The sequence below is a fragment of the Lacerta agilis genome, chromosome 1 (genome assembly GCF_009819535.1).
Source record: "Lacerta agilis isolate rLacAgi1 chromosome 1, rLacAgi1.pri, whole genome shotgun sequence".
Lineage (NCBI taxonomy): Eukaryota > Metazoa > Chordata > Lepidosauria > Squamata > Lacertidae > Lacerta > Lacerta agilis.
The window spans coordinates 40,783,801-40,798,780 of NC_046312.1; the positions used below are offsets into that span (position 1 = coordinate 40,783,801).

Below are 14,980 nucleotides of genomic sequence, written 5' to 3' on the forward strand. Positions count from 1 at the left end.
GCAATTATTCAGTAGTCAAATATTTGCTTATTTTCTTAGTAAGGATCACCACCTAGTGCTTTTTGCCTACTGAAAAGTGTATAGCTAAGGGATATTGCATAGTTCTGTTGTTTTCTAGCACTTTTTAAGGCTACTCTTAATATCTGATAAATTAATTTTACTGCAAAACTGATGTTGCAATTCTACTGACCAATTTCATAGGTCAAGTACTGCAATGATGTGTATCTTCCAAGGCCTACATGTGTTTTAATGGCTAGCAGTAGCTTTTGACCCCTACAAAAATAAAGAAGTTCTATTTTTAGAAAGTTGCCCCAAGATTGATTAATTACAACTACAAAAATTAAAACATTGCACGTAGAAAAGTAGGTGTGCCATCCAATGTTTCGGGCTTGTAATGAGGTGAGTATTGGTGCATCCATGCTTCTGTTGACTGAATTATTTGGCTTTAGAGATGTCTGCCATTGTAACTAGTCCAGTCTGACTGTTAAGATTTTTAAATTATTCAGATAGATGTGGTTGCACCTCATATCTACAAAGCTTATAATATTATAAGAAGGGATCCATATTTTCTCCACTGTGATCTCTAGTTGCTGGACGATGTATGTATATGTGTAAAGTATAGCATTTTAAATGCTTTTTGAATTGTTTAGTTTTTTTAATTTTGTTACTTTTGTTAATGAGAGAAATATAATAAACCCACTTACACTAAAAAAAATTGTCTTAGTGGTGACTTGTAAGTTAAAGTAATGCTGCCAACTCTCCCTCTAAATCCACTATTTACTTTGTTTTTAATGTTCGTGTGTGTGTGTGTGTGTGTGTGTGTGTGTGTGTTAAATCCTTTAAACTGTTTGGACAATTTTGTTTTTGCTATTTGTCTAGGGTTTCTTTCCTCTCCTCCAAAAATGGTTTCATATCCAAAGACTGAAAAAACAAATTACTCATTAGAAAACATAAATGGAATAAATGCAAACTATTACACATTCAGTTCTAAGAAGATTGTAAGTTATATTAATCATGGTATTGTGCTCATTTCTCCCTGCTTTTCCTTTCTATAATGCGGTGGTTGTGGTAAAATAACTTGTTTTGACAACCTATTCCTTGTTTTTCTGGAACTGTTTCAGAAAAATTCTGAATATTTTGGATGAAAGGATTCCTTCTGCTCTTCCTTTCAATTTAATAACCTCACAAAATAAGAAGGTAAATAAATGTTATTTCACAGACAAGATGAGGCCAAATTGTATGCTTAAAAGAACAGCATACACAATTTTATACTGCCCATTAACAATTAGGTATCTGAGCACCATAAACCAGGCTAGCAACCACTTGCCCAAGCTCCTTGCTCAGAAAGGAGATGTTAGCAACCAGCTATCATTATTTATATTTTCTGGGTCCAGCTTAGGTGTTGTTTTTTTAGGAATGCTTAATTACCATTTTGTTTAAGGAGGTTAACGCCACTTCTCTGAAGGAGGTGCTTACAACTCTTACTTGGCCAGACACCCCCTTCTTATTAGATGAAATAAGCTGCAAAGGGCTGGTTTTTGACAGGTGGTCAGCTGGTGTTTGCCAAGCCCCTTGTCCATATCCTTGGTCCTCAGCAACTGAAAGTTGCCCTGTTGTTGCTCTGTACACCTCTACTAGCACAAAGGCATTAATTGTGGAGTCCAAGTCATGACTGTTCCAGCTGACAATCAACTGAGGCTGCAAAACCAAAGAGAAGCAGACTGGCCTCTGTAACCAGGTAGGGATCACTGGAATATTACATTGCCTGCTTCCCAGAGACAAGCCAGAACAACTGCACCTTCTGGTCCTCTGCTTTCTTGACTACTGAGCCTTGCTGGGGTTGCATTGGGCTGAGCAGATGAAAGGGTTCCTGGCTCTGCCTCATTAATTTCTGCATCTATCAAATTTACTCTACCAGTAAGGTAAAGGTAAAGGGACCCCTGACCATTAGGTCCAGTCGTGTCCAACTCTGGGGTTGCGGCGCTCACCTCGCTCTATAGGCCGAGGGAGCCAGTGTTTGTCAGCAGACAGCTTCCGGGTCATGTGGCCAGCATGACAAAGCCGCTTCTGGCGAACCAGAGCAGCACATGGAAACGCCGTTTACCTTCCCGCCGGAGCGGTCCCTATTTATCTACTTGCACTTTGACATGCTTTCGAACTGCTAGGTAGGCAGGAGCTGGGACCGAGCAATGGGAGTTCACCCCGTCACAGGGATTTGAACCGCCGACCTGATCAGCAAGCCCTAGACTCTGGTTTAACCCACATCGCCACCTGGGTCCTCTACCAGTACCAATCAGTAATCACTTGATAACATTTATTAATGAAAGTAAAACAGATATCTCATTGCTTCAGTTCATTTTTAAAGAAGCTCGCAGTTGATTAATGATTGCCTCAAGTGAGCACAATGCTGTTATAAAAGTTCCCCAAACCAGCTGCTTTTTCAGTGCTGTAGTGGCTGTTCTACATAGTTACGGTAGCATTTTCTGATGAAACAAATACTATTGGTAGAAGAGCCATGTAGAATCAAATAAAGCAAACACCAACCTTCTTAGGTCCATGGGCTCACTGGGATTTTTGAGCAAGTGCTCATGGTACCACCTCCTCTGGTTCCTTCTTGTGTCACTCCCATGGATCAGCCCCCTACTCGGAAGGTAGAGAGTACATGCACACACTTTTGCACAGATCCCTTAGGAAAGCAAATGTGGTCATTGGGAGGGCCTTAGAGACTTCCTGTGCACCAGGGTAAGACGTAAAGGGTGCCTATAGGGGCTACATGGGACTAGGAAACTTACTGTTTTGATGTTAGGGCACTTCTGCAAGTTTTTGACAGCTTTCAAATTCCCATTTGTTTTACTGGCTAATTAAAAAAATTAAAGTTGCTGGTTTGAACTGTAGTGTATATTTGTTTATTAGAGTAGCCCATTGCATCTGCTTGGCTATCTGTTCCAGATGATAGCAGGGCGGATTGGTTTTTAATTGGCAGTTTAAAAAAATCCAATGTAAATCAAGTTTTCCATTAATATCTCTCTATATATACCCTCACAACAAAATTTGGATCTCACAGCAATCCCACCACCATTGTCACCTGGCAAGAGACGATCAGGTTGAATGTTGGCATCCATCTGTCTGGAAAGACAATGGAGTGTGCTATTGGGGGTGAAGTCAAGCTGCTGTATTAGCAGCACCAAACTGACTTCCCAAGGGCACAAGCCCAGGCAATGCGTACGGAGGTCCTGGGCGGCTCATACAAGACCCCCACTCAGCCTGTCTTCACATGCAGGGAAGTCTAACTAACTGAGGTTTTGATACCCATTGGCTACTCTCACCTGGTTTAGCTGGCCAGTCGAAGCCATTCTGAGGTGTTGGTGCTATCTATCCCATGCTGACAGCAACTAGGACACACATCTGCATCTAGATGAATGCAGGGTGGGGACCAAAGGTCGACAAACTCATAGGAGCCAACTGCTAGGGGCCGAGGGATCTTTGCCCCCCAATAAAATATCTGAGGGACTTGGTCCAGAGTTGACGGGCATTGCCATTCAAATGGTGTGCGTGCACGGCATCCTGTGATTATGCAGGGCGGGGCTTACCTACCTACTCCCCCACCCAATTTTGTTCCAAGTTGGCACTACTGGACAAACTACCCCAGAAGGAGCACGATGTGTCCCCCACCAGAGGTTTTTAAGCCATGTGTGTGCACCTGTGTGTCAACATGCCAGGAGTGAAATGTGTGAGAATAAACACGTGGGGAAACGTTTGGGTTCAAGTTGGGTACATTGGCTCTTGCCAATACGAGTTCCGCAGACGCGGCTACCGAATCCAGACCTCTTCAGCATGCTATGAACTGCTATGAACAAAGTTTAGAGCAGGCATAGGCAAAATCCGGTCCTCCAGATGTTTCCGACTACAGTTCCCATCATCCCTTACCACAGGTCCTGTTAGCTAACAGGACCAGTGGTAAAGGATGATGGGAATTGTAGTCCCAAACATCAGGAGGGCCGAAGTTTGCCTATGCCTGGTCTAGAAACTACTACACTGACCAACGCCTCAGAACTTCCGAAGGGAGCGGAGCTTATAAGGAGGGGACGCGTAGCCCCCGCCCCGCCTCCCTCCGCGTACGAGCCCCAGCCGACGGCCGAGAGCCGAGAAGGGGCGCGTGCGCGCTGGAGGCCTCCGCCCTTACGAGGGGTCGCTACGCGCGTGCGCGTCGGGTGCGTCACGCAGTGGCGGGCTCCTCTGAATCCGGAACGGGGACGGAGGGACCGGAGTGTGTGAGCGGAGGTGAGTCAGTGGTCCGCTCCTCTCGTCCTCCTCCCGTTCTCCCTCGCGGGACGTAGAAACGGCCTTTCCCCGCCATCCCCCCCTCCGAATGGCGTCCGCCGTTGTTGGGTCACTGAAACGCCCAGGTCGAGAGTTGGGCTCGGGCTTCTCGGCCTACCTGAGAGAGAGAGGGAGAGACTAAGGAATAAGGAGCTGCTCGCGAGGCCTCCTGTTCTTGCGGCCTCCGCTCTGCTGCGCTACCTTGTTTGCTTATTGGGGTTTATACACCGCCTTTCTTCCCCGAGGAGCCCAGGGAAAGCGCAGTTAACAAAGAAAAAAACACCCTGAAACGATTTAGGCGCTCTTAAAAAAAGAAAGAAACACGTGAAAGCAGTTACAGTTGAAAACTGTTACATGGCAGTTCGCCAAAAAAAATGTTAAAGCAAAATGTGGGGAGGTTGGTTAAGCGCAAGCCTACTCCAAAGCGAGTGAGCGAACCTCTCTGTTGTTACAGTAGTGGTGGCAGCGTCCTGTGTGACCATAAGGTTGTAGCAGTAAGGTGAAATTGTTGTTTACAAAAAAATACATCACTGAAATTGCATAACACCTGCATTCATGCATTAGGTACTTCCTGTTTTGATAGGAGCATTGACTGATGTGCGCCATGGCCATGCAATTGCAACGTGAGGAAGATGAAAGTCTGGAAACATCAACAGAGGAGGGACGCTTTGGTCCTCAGCCCATTTCGCGGTTAGAGGTATGTGACCAATGGGGAACTTGATGTTATAAAATGCACGCTTGTGATTAAATGTCTAAAGTGGCCCAAACTTTCTGTAACTGAATCTTTAAAATGTTAAAGTACAAGATTCATTTCAATTTCTCATATCATTTTTAATAAATTATACACATCAATATGTACCTCAGAGACCTGCTTTTTGCCAATGACAGCTTTATTAAAACTTTACTAAAAGTTGTTTATCTGATCCATCTATGAAGGAATGAAAATATAGCAATTTTAAAATCAGTTGTCTCCAACACTAAAATGGAATGTTTTTAGAAGCAATATTTTGCATGAAGTGAGATAGTTAACACTTAAAGCAGAACCCCATGTGTGTCTACTGAACCTGTTGAGTTCAATGCTACTTACTGCCAGAGAAGTACAAAATTATGTTAAAATGTGATAAGCTGCAACTGAAGTGATTTATTCAAGAATCTAATGTTTCATACTGAATAATATATATTGTCTTGTATAGCAATGTGGTATTAATGCAAATGATGTGAAGAAGTTAGAAGAAGCTGGATTTCACACAGTTGAAGCTGTTGCCTATGCACCGAAGAAGGAATTGCTCAATATTAAAGGCATAAGTGAAGCTAAAGCAGATAAAATCCTGGTAATTATACTTAATGCTGTTATAATATTTTCAAGAGGGTATGGGAATACAATGCTCTTTGAAAGTTTTTCAGGTAAGAGATGAATGCATACTTTTTCTAAATCTTATTATAGTATAGTTTGGAATAAACAATCCTAGCAATAAAAAGAGTGGGAGTTTTAATATAGGGATGCAGGTGTTAGTTTATTCAGTCTTTTGATCTTACCATGTTTCTCAGGCAGAAGCAGCAAAATTGGTACCAATGGGATTCACCACAGCAACAGAGTTTCATCAGCAGAGGTCAGAGATCATTCAAATCACGACTGGGTCCAAAGAACTTGATAAGCTGCTTCAAGGTATAAATCTTGGTGCAACCCTTGATTTTTTAAATGTAATTTTATCGCACATTATAAATACAAAACCAAATATGGAATAGTTGCTACAGGCGTACATATAAAATGCATATTTAAGTGTTTATGGGCTGCCTTTCAGGACATAGCCTTCATAGGTTGGTGTAGAGATCTAGCTAATATATATAAAGTTACATTATAAAGATCATAACAAACACTCAGGCAGCAGTTTATAAAGTAAGATATGCACAAAGCTCACTTATATAGCTTCAAAGTGCTATGTAGGCTGGATCCTTATAGACACTTCACCTGAGTTTACGTCCTGTTGAAATCAATTGAGCTTCTGAGTAAACATGCCTCCTTAAAGAGTTTAGGGCGATCTGTATCCCTGCTTCACAAAACATTTATAATTTGTTCATCAAACATCACATTCCATAGCTGGGAAACCAATTCAAAAATAAAGAAATGTGCATGTAGTTGTTGAATAGTACTAAATACTTTTTCTTACCATTTTATTATTAAAAAGTGGCTGTTATATAATTTACTTGTCATTTAAGAACATTAATCTAAATTCTGTCCTCAAGATTTCTGTGATACTCTGATATCTGCTGTTTATATGATTATTGATAAGAATCTGAAGTATGTTGCATTTCTTTCTTGTAAAGGAGGAATAGAAACTGGGTCTATTACGGAGATGTTTGGGGAATTCCGCACGGGAAAGACTCAGTTGTGTCTCACACTGGCAGTAACCTGCCAGGTAAGTGGCTTACATAAGTACTGGACAAAAAAATTAAACTCTCCCCCCCCCCCCCGGTTTCATGCTTTTTTAAATGAATTGAGGTATAATTTGCATGATTAGAAAGACAATACACGAGATCTTGTGATACTGAAGGCTGAGCTAGACATTTGGCAGACCTAGATTTGAAACTTTAGGCACCCCTGAACAACTGCAAAGAGAGAGGAGGAAGTGCAGCCTGCAGAAAGAGAATGCTTGATTAACTCTTCTTAAAACTTCTGTTCACTATGATGTGGCAAATGCATCCAGCACACTTTTAGAAAAAGCAGCTGATAGGAATGAGGATTATGGGGGGTGGGTGACAGCTGTGGAAAGGATTAAGCAGTGTCTCCCTCTTTCCACTTCCAGGGTGCAAATCACACCCTTCCCTCACTTCCTTGCAGTGTTTCCTAATCACAGAAACTTCCAGGTCTTGATCTTTCTTCAAATGGATAGTTCAGCTTTCAACTTTCAGGATAAGCACACCCTAACACTATTCCTATCCCCTGGAGATGATAACTCTCAAATAAGGGTTATGGAACAGGGCTTCTTAACCAATTTGAATCAATCTGTGAGTTTACCTGGTTAAGTCTGTCCCATAAGATTTCTTAAATAACTTATTTAAGGTTGAAAATTGACTGTTCATATATTGGGTTTATTTTTTTATTTGCAGCTTTGTCGTTGTCCTCTGATGTTTCCCTTAGACTTGCCTCTCATATGCGTTCGTCTTCTAATATACCTTTTTCCTCACTATCTTTCTCACTGTCCTTGTAAAAAAAATCTAAGCATTGCTGGCAAAATCAGCAATCTTTACTTTTGTCTCCCAAATGTTCTAGAATTGCAGACATGTTTTTTCCTTGTTCCTGCATGATCCTGAGATAATACTTTAATTAAACATATTAAGCTGTATGCACATTATAGAAAGAAGTCCTTAGGTTTAAGATTCCCAGAGATCAAAATGTTGTTGTGACTAACTGGATTCCCATCCTTTTTTGTTAGCTCCCTGTTGATCGAGGCGGTGCTGAAGGGAAGGCCATGTACATTGACACAGAGGGCACATTTCGTCCAGAGCGATTGCTTGCTGTGGCTGAGAGGTCTGTAATTGGAATACAGTCATATCTCGGGTTACAGCCGCTTCAGGTGTGATTTCGGGTTGCGCACCGCGCCGAACCCAGAAGTAATGGATAGGGTTACTTCCAGGTTTCGGCACATGCGCAGAAGCACCAAATTGCGTCACGCGCATGCGCAGATGCAACAGTGTGGGTTGCAAATGCGCCTCCCGCACAGATCACGTTCGCAACCCGAGTGTCCACTGTAATTGGTGTTGCATCCGGAGTTCTGTAGAAGATTGTATAACAGTACTGCCATCTGCTGACAGTTGATGAAATAAATGCATGGTACTCGGTATCAAGTCCATAGTGAACTTTGTTAAACATTTCCCACTGAAAGTGACATATCATTTGCTCGGGTCAAACCTGTTTAATAGATTTCTATTCCATTTTTCAGATGAATCTCCTCACAAAGGGACAAACATAACACTAACAATACAAAAGCACAACACCTCAGAACATAACAAATAGCCACTACATGAAAACCACAGTCTACCCAGCACAGTCATATAAACAGAATTAATTAGATTAAATGTGAGAATATGCTATTTGAAAAGTCACACAGGGCATCAGATTTGGCTACATGCTTGTACAAAAATGGACTTGGAGAAGTGAAAGTTATATTAATTAACATGATAGTTACATTGCTCCCTGGGCAAACTTGAAAAGCTTGAGTTTAAGGGGATTGAATGAAAGTGCACATTGTAAGCTTGAATGCAACACAGCAGAGAAATCTGACAAAATTATCTCTGGTACATCACTTGCACAGAGCAGCAGGAATGGTAATAAAGAAAAGCTATTCAATATAAATGGAACATATAAGATGGAAGTACTTTTTTTAAAGCAAATGCTTTATTAAGAGTTCCTTTTATCCAAAGTACAATGTGGTGAAAATGGTGTGGGGGAGAAGTAGCAGCAGATACTCTTTGTCAAGCAAGCTTTGATCAGATTTATTTAACAGGTGTCTTATAATGCCTACCATTTTGTTAGACAGAATCACATTCTCTTTTGTTCGGTTTATTTCCTAGGTATGGCTTATCCGGCAGTGATGTGCTTGATAATGTGGCATATGCACGAGGATTTAACACAGACCATCAGACCCAGCTTCTTTACCAAGCATCTGCTATGATGACTGAATCAAGGTAATCTCAGTAGAGGGGACTTTATTCTTTAAGAAAGTGTATCTGCTAAGCGCATGGTAAAGGCAATGACCAATTTACTTGCAACTACACACATCGCGACAACCCAGATGTGGCCGGAAGAGGGGGTGGGGTGGGGTGGGCTTATATGTCCTCGGCCAACACGCAGGAATGTAACCCCCGTGCAAATTCACCATTGCCTGTAGTATCAGAATCTGCTGATTGGGGTTGAACTAATAGTGTTGAGTAGAACTAATAGAATTGCACTCTCACCATCGAGATGCAGACCTTAGTCATGTACCAGAGGCACTCAAGGTTGTGTTTCTATTTTAAAACAGGGTAGGGTCAGGACTAGAATGGGTCTAAGGCAGAGGTTTTCAACCTTTTTGAGTCCACGGCTCCCTTGACCAACTACATTTGTTCTGTGGCGCCCCTGTGGGGCTCAGGAGCCCACTTACATCAACCCTTGCCTGCAGAGCTAGCTTTTTGAACAACGTCTCTTGTGGAGTGTTGCCTCAGCCTCCTCTCCTGTCCCATCTCCTTGGTAGTCCTCCGGGCAGTCACTGCTGCCCTCCCCCCCCCCCGCCCCAAAGAGAGGTGCTTCCTCACACTGCCCCACAGGGGCTTGGGACTTGTCTGTCCAGTCCTAGCAGCAAAGGCTGGCAAACTGGATGGCTGGGCTCCCTTGTCTGCTTGCTTGCTTACTCCGAGGCCACCTCAGCTTCTGGCAACCAGCACCCCGACCAGCCCCAGAGGCACCATTCACCTGGGGAGCTTGTAGCCAGGGCTGCTGCAACAAACAGCTGTGCAAGCCTTTGGGAGGCAGAAACACGATAGGGCATCGGAGGGAAGGAAAGGGACTGTGGCCATAGTTACCCATGACAACCCTGACCATCATTCAAGGCATCTCAAGGTGCAATGGCACACTGGTTGAAAACCACTGGTCTAAGTAATCAGTTGAGGTCCCTCTGGAACAACATAGGAAGTAGTACTAGGGGCTGCATGAGGAAAGGGGGAGAATTGGCATAATCCAGTTGGATAACCAATTTTCTTCACAAATGAAAGAAGTTGTGTATTATCCAATAACAAGGTTAACTGCCAAACAAAACTTTTAGAATAACTAAGAACCAAAGCCGTTTCTAGTAAATAAGATTATTGAAGACATACCTTGGTGGAGACACACAGTTATTGAACCCCCTCTCCCTAAAATGGAGTTTCACCGGTGTCCTTTACCCCCATATTCCTTTGACATATGTAACTGCATCTATTTTTTAAGCTGGCTTTTAAGATCTGATCTGCAGTTCTTCTTAAACCTAGTGTATTTGTTCTATTTTTTATTGCTCTGATTTATTATTATTCTTTCCATTTTTAATTAAATGATTTTTACTCTGGTTTTATTGTATTTTTATTGTAAGATGCTTTAGTTATAAATAGAAGACTTGAGTCTGCATTAAATAAGGGTAAATACAAAATTAGAAAGCTGTTTTTATGGGGGGAATACTTAATAACATTTACATTTGCTTTCTAAATATCTATTTTAACTAAGTGGCTCACTGATATTGATTAGCCAATTACAAGAACTTGTTTCATCTTTTATAGTTTTAAAGTAGTATTACCACGGGGGAAGATGATGGATTGTCATCAGTAAGAATTTCTGCCAAACAGTAAGGTTTTAGAATTTAGTGAATACAAAGAGAGAAAACAAGATGGCATTTGAGCTTGAGTTTGTTTCAACCAAATATGATTTTAGGTAAAGATTGTGTGGTTACAGATACATCTTTTCTCTGACAGATAATTAGTTGTTCCATTGAATTTGCTTAGGACAGGCCAAGCTGCACACAAAAGTAAGATTAGTCTCTTCAAGCCAGGAGTGGAAATCTTACGCATAGTAATGCCCACCTGTTGCATTCTTTCAGGTATGCTTTACTGATAGTGGACAGTGCTACAGCCCTTTACCGGACAGATTACTCTGGCCGTGGTGAACTGTCAGCCAGACAGATGCATTTGGCCAGATTTCTACGTATGTTGCTTCGAATTGCAGATGAGGTAAATTAATAATCTGACCTACCTGTCATTTTTGTTCCAGTTGCAATGTTCAGGGCGAGTGTTTCTGGACACGCTTGTACTGGTGAATAGGAACAGACCACTGGAAAATATTTTTACATCAAAGAAATTTAAAATGATCTCGCTTTTTTTTCCCCTATGGCAGTTTGGTGTGGCAGTAGTAATCACGAACCAGGTGGTAGCACAAGTAGATGGAGCTGCAATGTTTGCTGCAGATCCCAAGAAACCTATTGGAGGAAATATCATTGCACATGCTTCAACAACTAGGTAAAATGTCAAATTATTAGTCTCTTGTCTGCATTACTTTTTCAGGTCATCCTTTGACCAAGTGTGAAATGTTTATATGGTTGGAGGTCTATATGTGGAGCTTAGTAGTTTCATTCTTGGAGCAAGAACAGATTTTGTTCTTCAGGCAGAATTCAAAGGTTGATATGATCATCATTTTCAATTTGTGCCCTAGCTCAAAGCAGCTGACAACTTGTAACAGAATGTAAGATACATTGAAACATGATGGCTTAAAGGTATAAAGCCACAAACTGATTCCTAAAAATGGCCAGATTTGTATCAAGTGTGCCTTGAAAAAAAGAAGCTCCCGAGCTCAAGGATTGCCAGAATTGAGTGGCTTTGTGCCAACCAGCCATCTCAGTAAGTTTATAGAGGACATCAGCTGAGAACTGGTTGATGGACAATTATGATAAGAAAATAAGGGAGGTGCACACTCTTCAAACAGTGTTGGGTCTGTTAAATTGATTTATGGTGAAACTTGATGGTAGGGATTGTGAATAGTAGTAGACAGATACAGTGCAAACTTGAAGCACTGGCAGTCATGTGTTTCCAGTAACCCTTTCTCATCAGTAGGTGGCCTGCGTTAGTCTTTTCTCACTATGTCTCTAAAACAGCTTTCAGAGAGCACTTTGCAGATACAGCCTCAAGGTTACGAAGACAGAAAAGCAGTTGCAGAGTGTGAATGTGATAGAAAGACCTCACTGTTGACTTGCCAGGTGGTGTTGGTGAAGGCATTTATGAGAAATTAATATAAACATAATGCAATAATCACTAGGAAGTTGCTCCACCATGCCATCTGATGCAAGCTAGGGTGGTCCTATGATTTGGAAGCAAGCAGGGCCACCCAAAATGAAGGTAGTGGTTTTTGCATCCTTGAGGCAACTCCTTAAAGTATGCAGAAGTATATTGGTTTGCCAATTAAAAGAAATATTTGTAAACATAAACCAATGAACAGTTTTCAGGGCCCATAGAATGTTGAGGGCAGTTGAATTTTGAAAGTGACCGTTGAAATAGATACAAGTAAAAGAAAAATGGAGGGAGGGAATTTGTCAGCTTCAGCCCTTAGGACTGCAGGAGGAGAATATATGCCATGTCATTCTTGCAGTAAAAAGGGAAGCAAGGTAAAATAACATCTACACCACACCACACCAATCTCATTCCCCAGAACCCCTCAGCAATAAAACACTGGTTTCATTCTGGCTGCTAGCCTTGAACTGGAGTTCTTCAGCACATACCGCAACAAGAGAAGGTTTCAAAAAAGTGACCTTTTCCTTTTACACATATGAAAGCCCCCAACCCACCACCCTAAAGCACTATGAGGTTCCTGTTCCAGGCTGAAGAAGTTCTGTAAGTGGCTGGAGATGCACTGTAACATTCTACTGTGAATCCCCATTTGTGTGTCTTGAGGTTGGGAGGAGCTACCTTTCCTGGTCTCCTTAACTGTCTTGTTCCAAAATAACTTTTGATTAAGTTATTATGAAGCAGGCTAGCTGACCAGGGAGCAGTGAGACACAAACTGCTGTGGATTATTGAATATGATAAGACTGCACAGTTGGATGTTGCATCATATATCAATCTGTACTTGAAAGATAAAATTTGCATGTTGAATGTAACACAGCGTTTGTTAAAGGTAAAGGGACCCCTGACCGTTAGGTCCAGTCACGGACAACTCTGGAGTTGCAGCGCTCATCTCGCTTTACTGGCCTGCAAATTGCCCCTCACCTAACTGCCCGTGGAAAGAAAGAATTGCCCCCCGTTTTCTTTTCTAGCCTTAAGTTCTAGAAGACTGTACATCAGGTTGCTTCTCCCCCTCAAAGGGGAAAGAAATAGACATGAGTCTATAGACCTCAAGTCCTGTTGTTCCTCTGTGTGAGAGAGTACTGCTCAGTTGGGGGGGGCAGGGGGGAGAGGAGGAAGGAAGTAGAGAAAAAGGAATTCTCACAACTCAGCAGGTGAGTTGTTATATTAATAGTCGGACCTGTTTGTTTGTCTGCCTGCTTGCCTTCCCACACAGAAAGGAGTGCTGCAACCATTTTCAACCTGCTGTGAGAATAAGCTCTTTGCTTCACTTACCCATTCTCACCCCCTTAATTCACAATAGTTTATCACAGGTGGGGATAATTAACTTGTAGATAATTGATCTGGAGTCGCATGGCTGCTATGTATTTTTACTTTAAATAGATAAACAGTCGCAGTTGAATAAATGCATTAATTTCTTCCTTTCAGGCTGTACTTGAGAAAAGGTCGGGGTGAAACTAGAATATGCAAAATCTATGATTCGCCTTGCCTCCCTGAAGCAGAAGCCATGTTTGCTATTAATCCTGATGGAATAGGAGATGCTAAAGACTGAAGAATACCATATTTCAATTTGCAAGAAGAGAGTGATCAAAAAGGCTCTCTTTTCCATATGATCCTTCAAGATGATTCTTCCACCATAGCTTTAGGCTTCAGACTGCCAGAGAAAGCTTCCATGCACTATACTTGGACTGACTACTCCTGTTGGTGTTGCTGCAACTAGTTGCAAAACAAACCTCAAGGACTGTTTGTCCTGCTGACCCAGATCTGATGTTTGTCGGCATGATAGATCCCACCATTGTTTAATGTGGTGAGAAACAACTTAAACATTTACAAAATGTGTGCAAAACTTATGGATACAGAAAGTATGAAACACTGAACATTTCCTGGTTTTGGTGACTGATGCCAAAGCAGAATGGAACAAGTATGTTCAGTAAAGGAGATTTGCTTATCCTAAAATTCAGGCAGCTGCCAGTTCAGATTAGAGGTTTTTTAATAAAGGCATTAGCAGAGAACTTGTTTGAACTGATAGCTCTACATCTTTAGAACTGAAACTGAAATTAACTTTTGTATTATTACTTTGTTTGCACTGCTGTAAATTGTGTTATTTGCATCAACACAGAAAAGCTTGGCATCTTTCTATGTAACAGCATCGCTGAGATGTGCTCTGCATCTTTATCTTCTGCCTGTAAATACTTTCTAGACAATTTGATTTAATTAAAGTTAATCATACACATCTAGCAGTTTGGCTTTGGCAATGGGTGCCTGTTGTGTTCTTACTCTTATTCATAGTTCTGTGGCAAACACAAATGTACAGGAAAGCATATTTAAACTCCTGTAAGCCCCAGCTAATATGGCCTAACAATCAGGGAAGATGGGAAGTGTAGTTCAACAGTATCAGGAGAGCACCATATTGGCAACCTCTGACATAGATTACATGTGGATCCCAATGAAAGAATAATTTAGGCAGAGTTTGTTATGCTTTGCAACAGAAAAAACCAAATGATTCTAATGCAGACATTACATTTATATGCCTTGGATTTGAAATGTTGGAAGCTACTTTATACTGAATCAGTCAGTCAATTTTATTGCACATAGCCAAAGGCTGCCACAGTGTACACAGAATCATTCAACAGTTAAAAAGAAATATGCTGGGTTAATACAAAAACTTAAAACATTTATATTATCGAAATATTACCTACTCTAAACAGAGCTATAAAATTACCTTAATATACAGGTTAATACATTAAGCAATAAAATTTATAGGCTAAAATCACCACATGGCCACTAATATATTAAAAACAATGTTAATTAACACAATGTACAATTATAT

At 41.4% G+C, this 14,980-nt stretch overlaps 1 protein-coding gene across 3 annotated transcripts; it reads left to right on the plus strand.

Moving 5' to 3' along the window:
* The first annotated feature begins 4,165 nt into the window (after positions 1 to 4,165).
* RAD51 (RAD51 recombinase) lies at positions 4,166 to 14,400 on the plus strand. Of its 3 annotated transcripts, none has more exons than XM_033145338.1 (10): positions 4,166 to 4,281; positions 4,885 to 5,017; positions 5,514 to 5,651; positions 5,869 to 5,986; positions 6,646 to 6,737; positions 7,755 to 7,849; positions 8,893 to 9,006; positions 10,920 to 11,049; positions 11,213 to 11,334; positions 13,579 to 14,400. In XM_033145338.1, the coding sequence occupies exons 2-10, from the start codon at positions 4,916 to 4,918 to the stop codon at positions 13,700 to 13,702; spliced, it is 1,035 nt and encodes a 344-aa protein (XP_033001229.1). In that variant the 5' UTR covers positions 4,166 to 4,281; positions 4,885 to 4,915; the 3' UTR covers positions 13,703 to 14,400. The 3 variants fall into 3 exon arrangements, with proteins under 3 accessions (XP_033001229.1, XP_033001237.1, XP_033001244.1); XM_033145346.1 differs by having other exon boundaries at positions 4,179 to 4,281; positions 4,904 to 5,017; XM_033145353.1 differs by having other exon boundaries at positions 4,180 to 4,281; positions 4,907 to 5,017.
* Positions 14,401 to 14,980: the final 580 nt, after the last annotated feature.

What these genes read in the sequence shown, in the direction of transcription:
- RAD51 (XM_033145338.1), top strand. Translation starts at nt 4,916, where the DNA reads ATGTGCGCCATGGCCATGCAATTGCAACGTGAGGAAGATGAAAGTCTG. An exon ending in ACTTGATAAGCTGCTTCAAG is followed by an intron (nt 5,987 to 6,645) that starts GTATAAATCTTG and finishes TTTCTTGTAAAG; the next exon opens with GAGGAATAGAAACTGGGTCT. An exon ending in GCACATGCTTCAACAACTAG is followed by an intron (nt 11,335 to 13,578) that starts GTAAAATGTCAA and finishes TCTTCCTTTCAG; the next exon opens with GCTGTACTTGAGAAAAGGTC.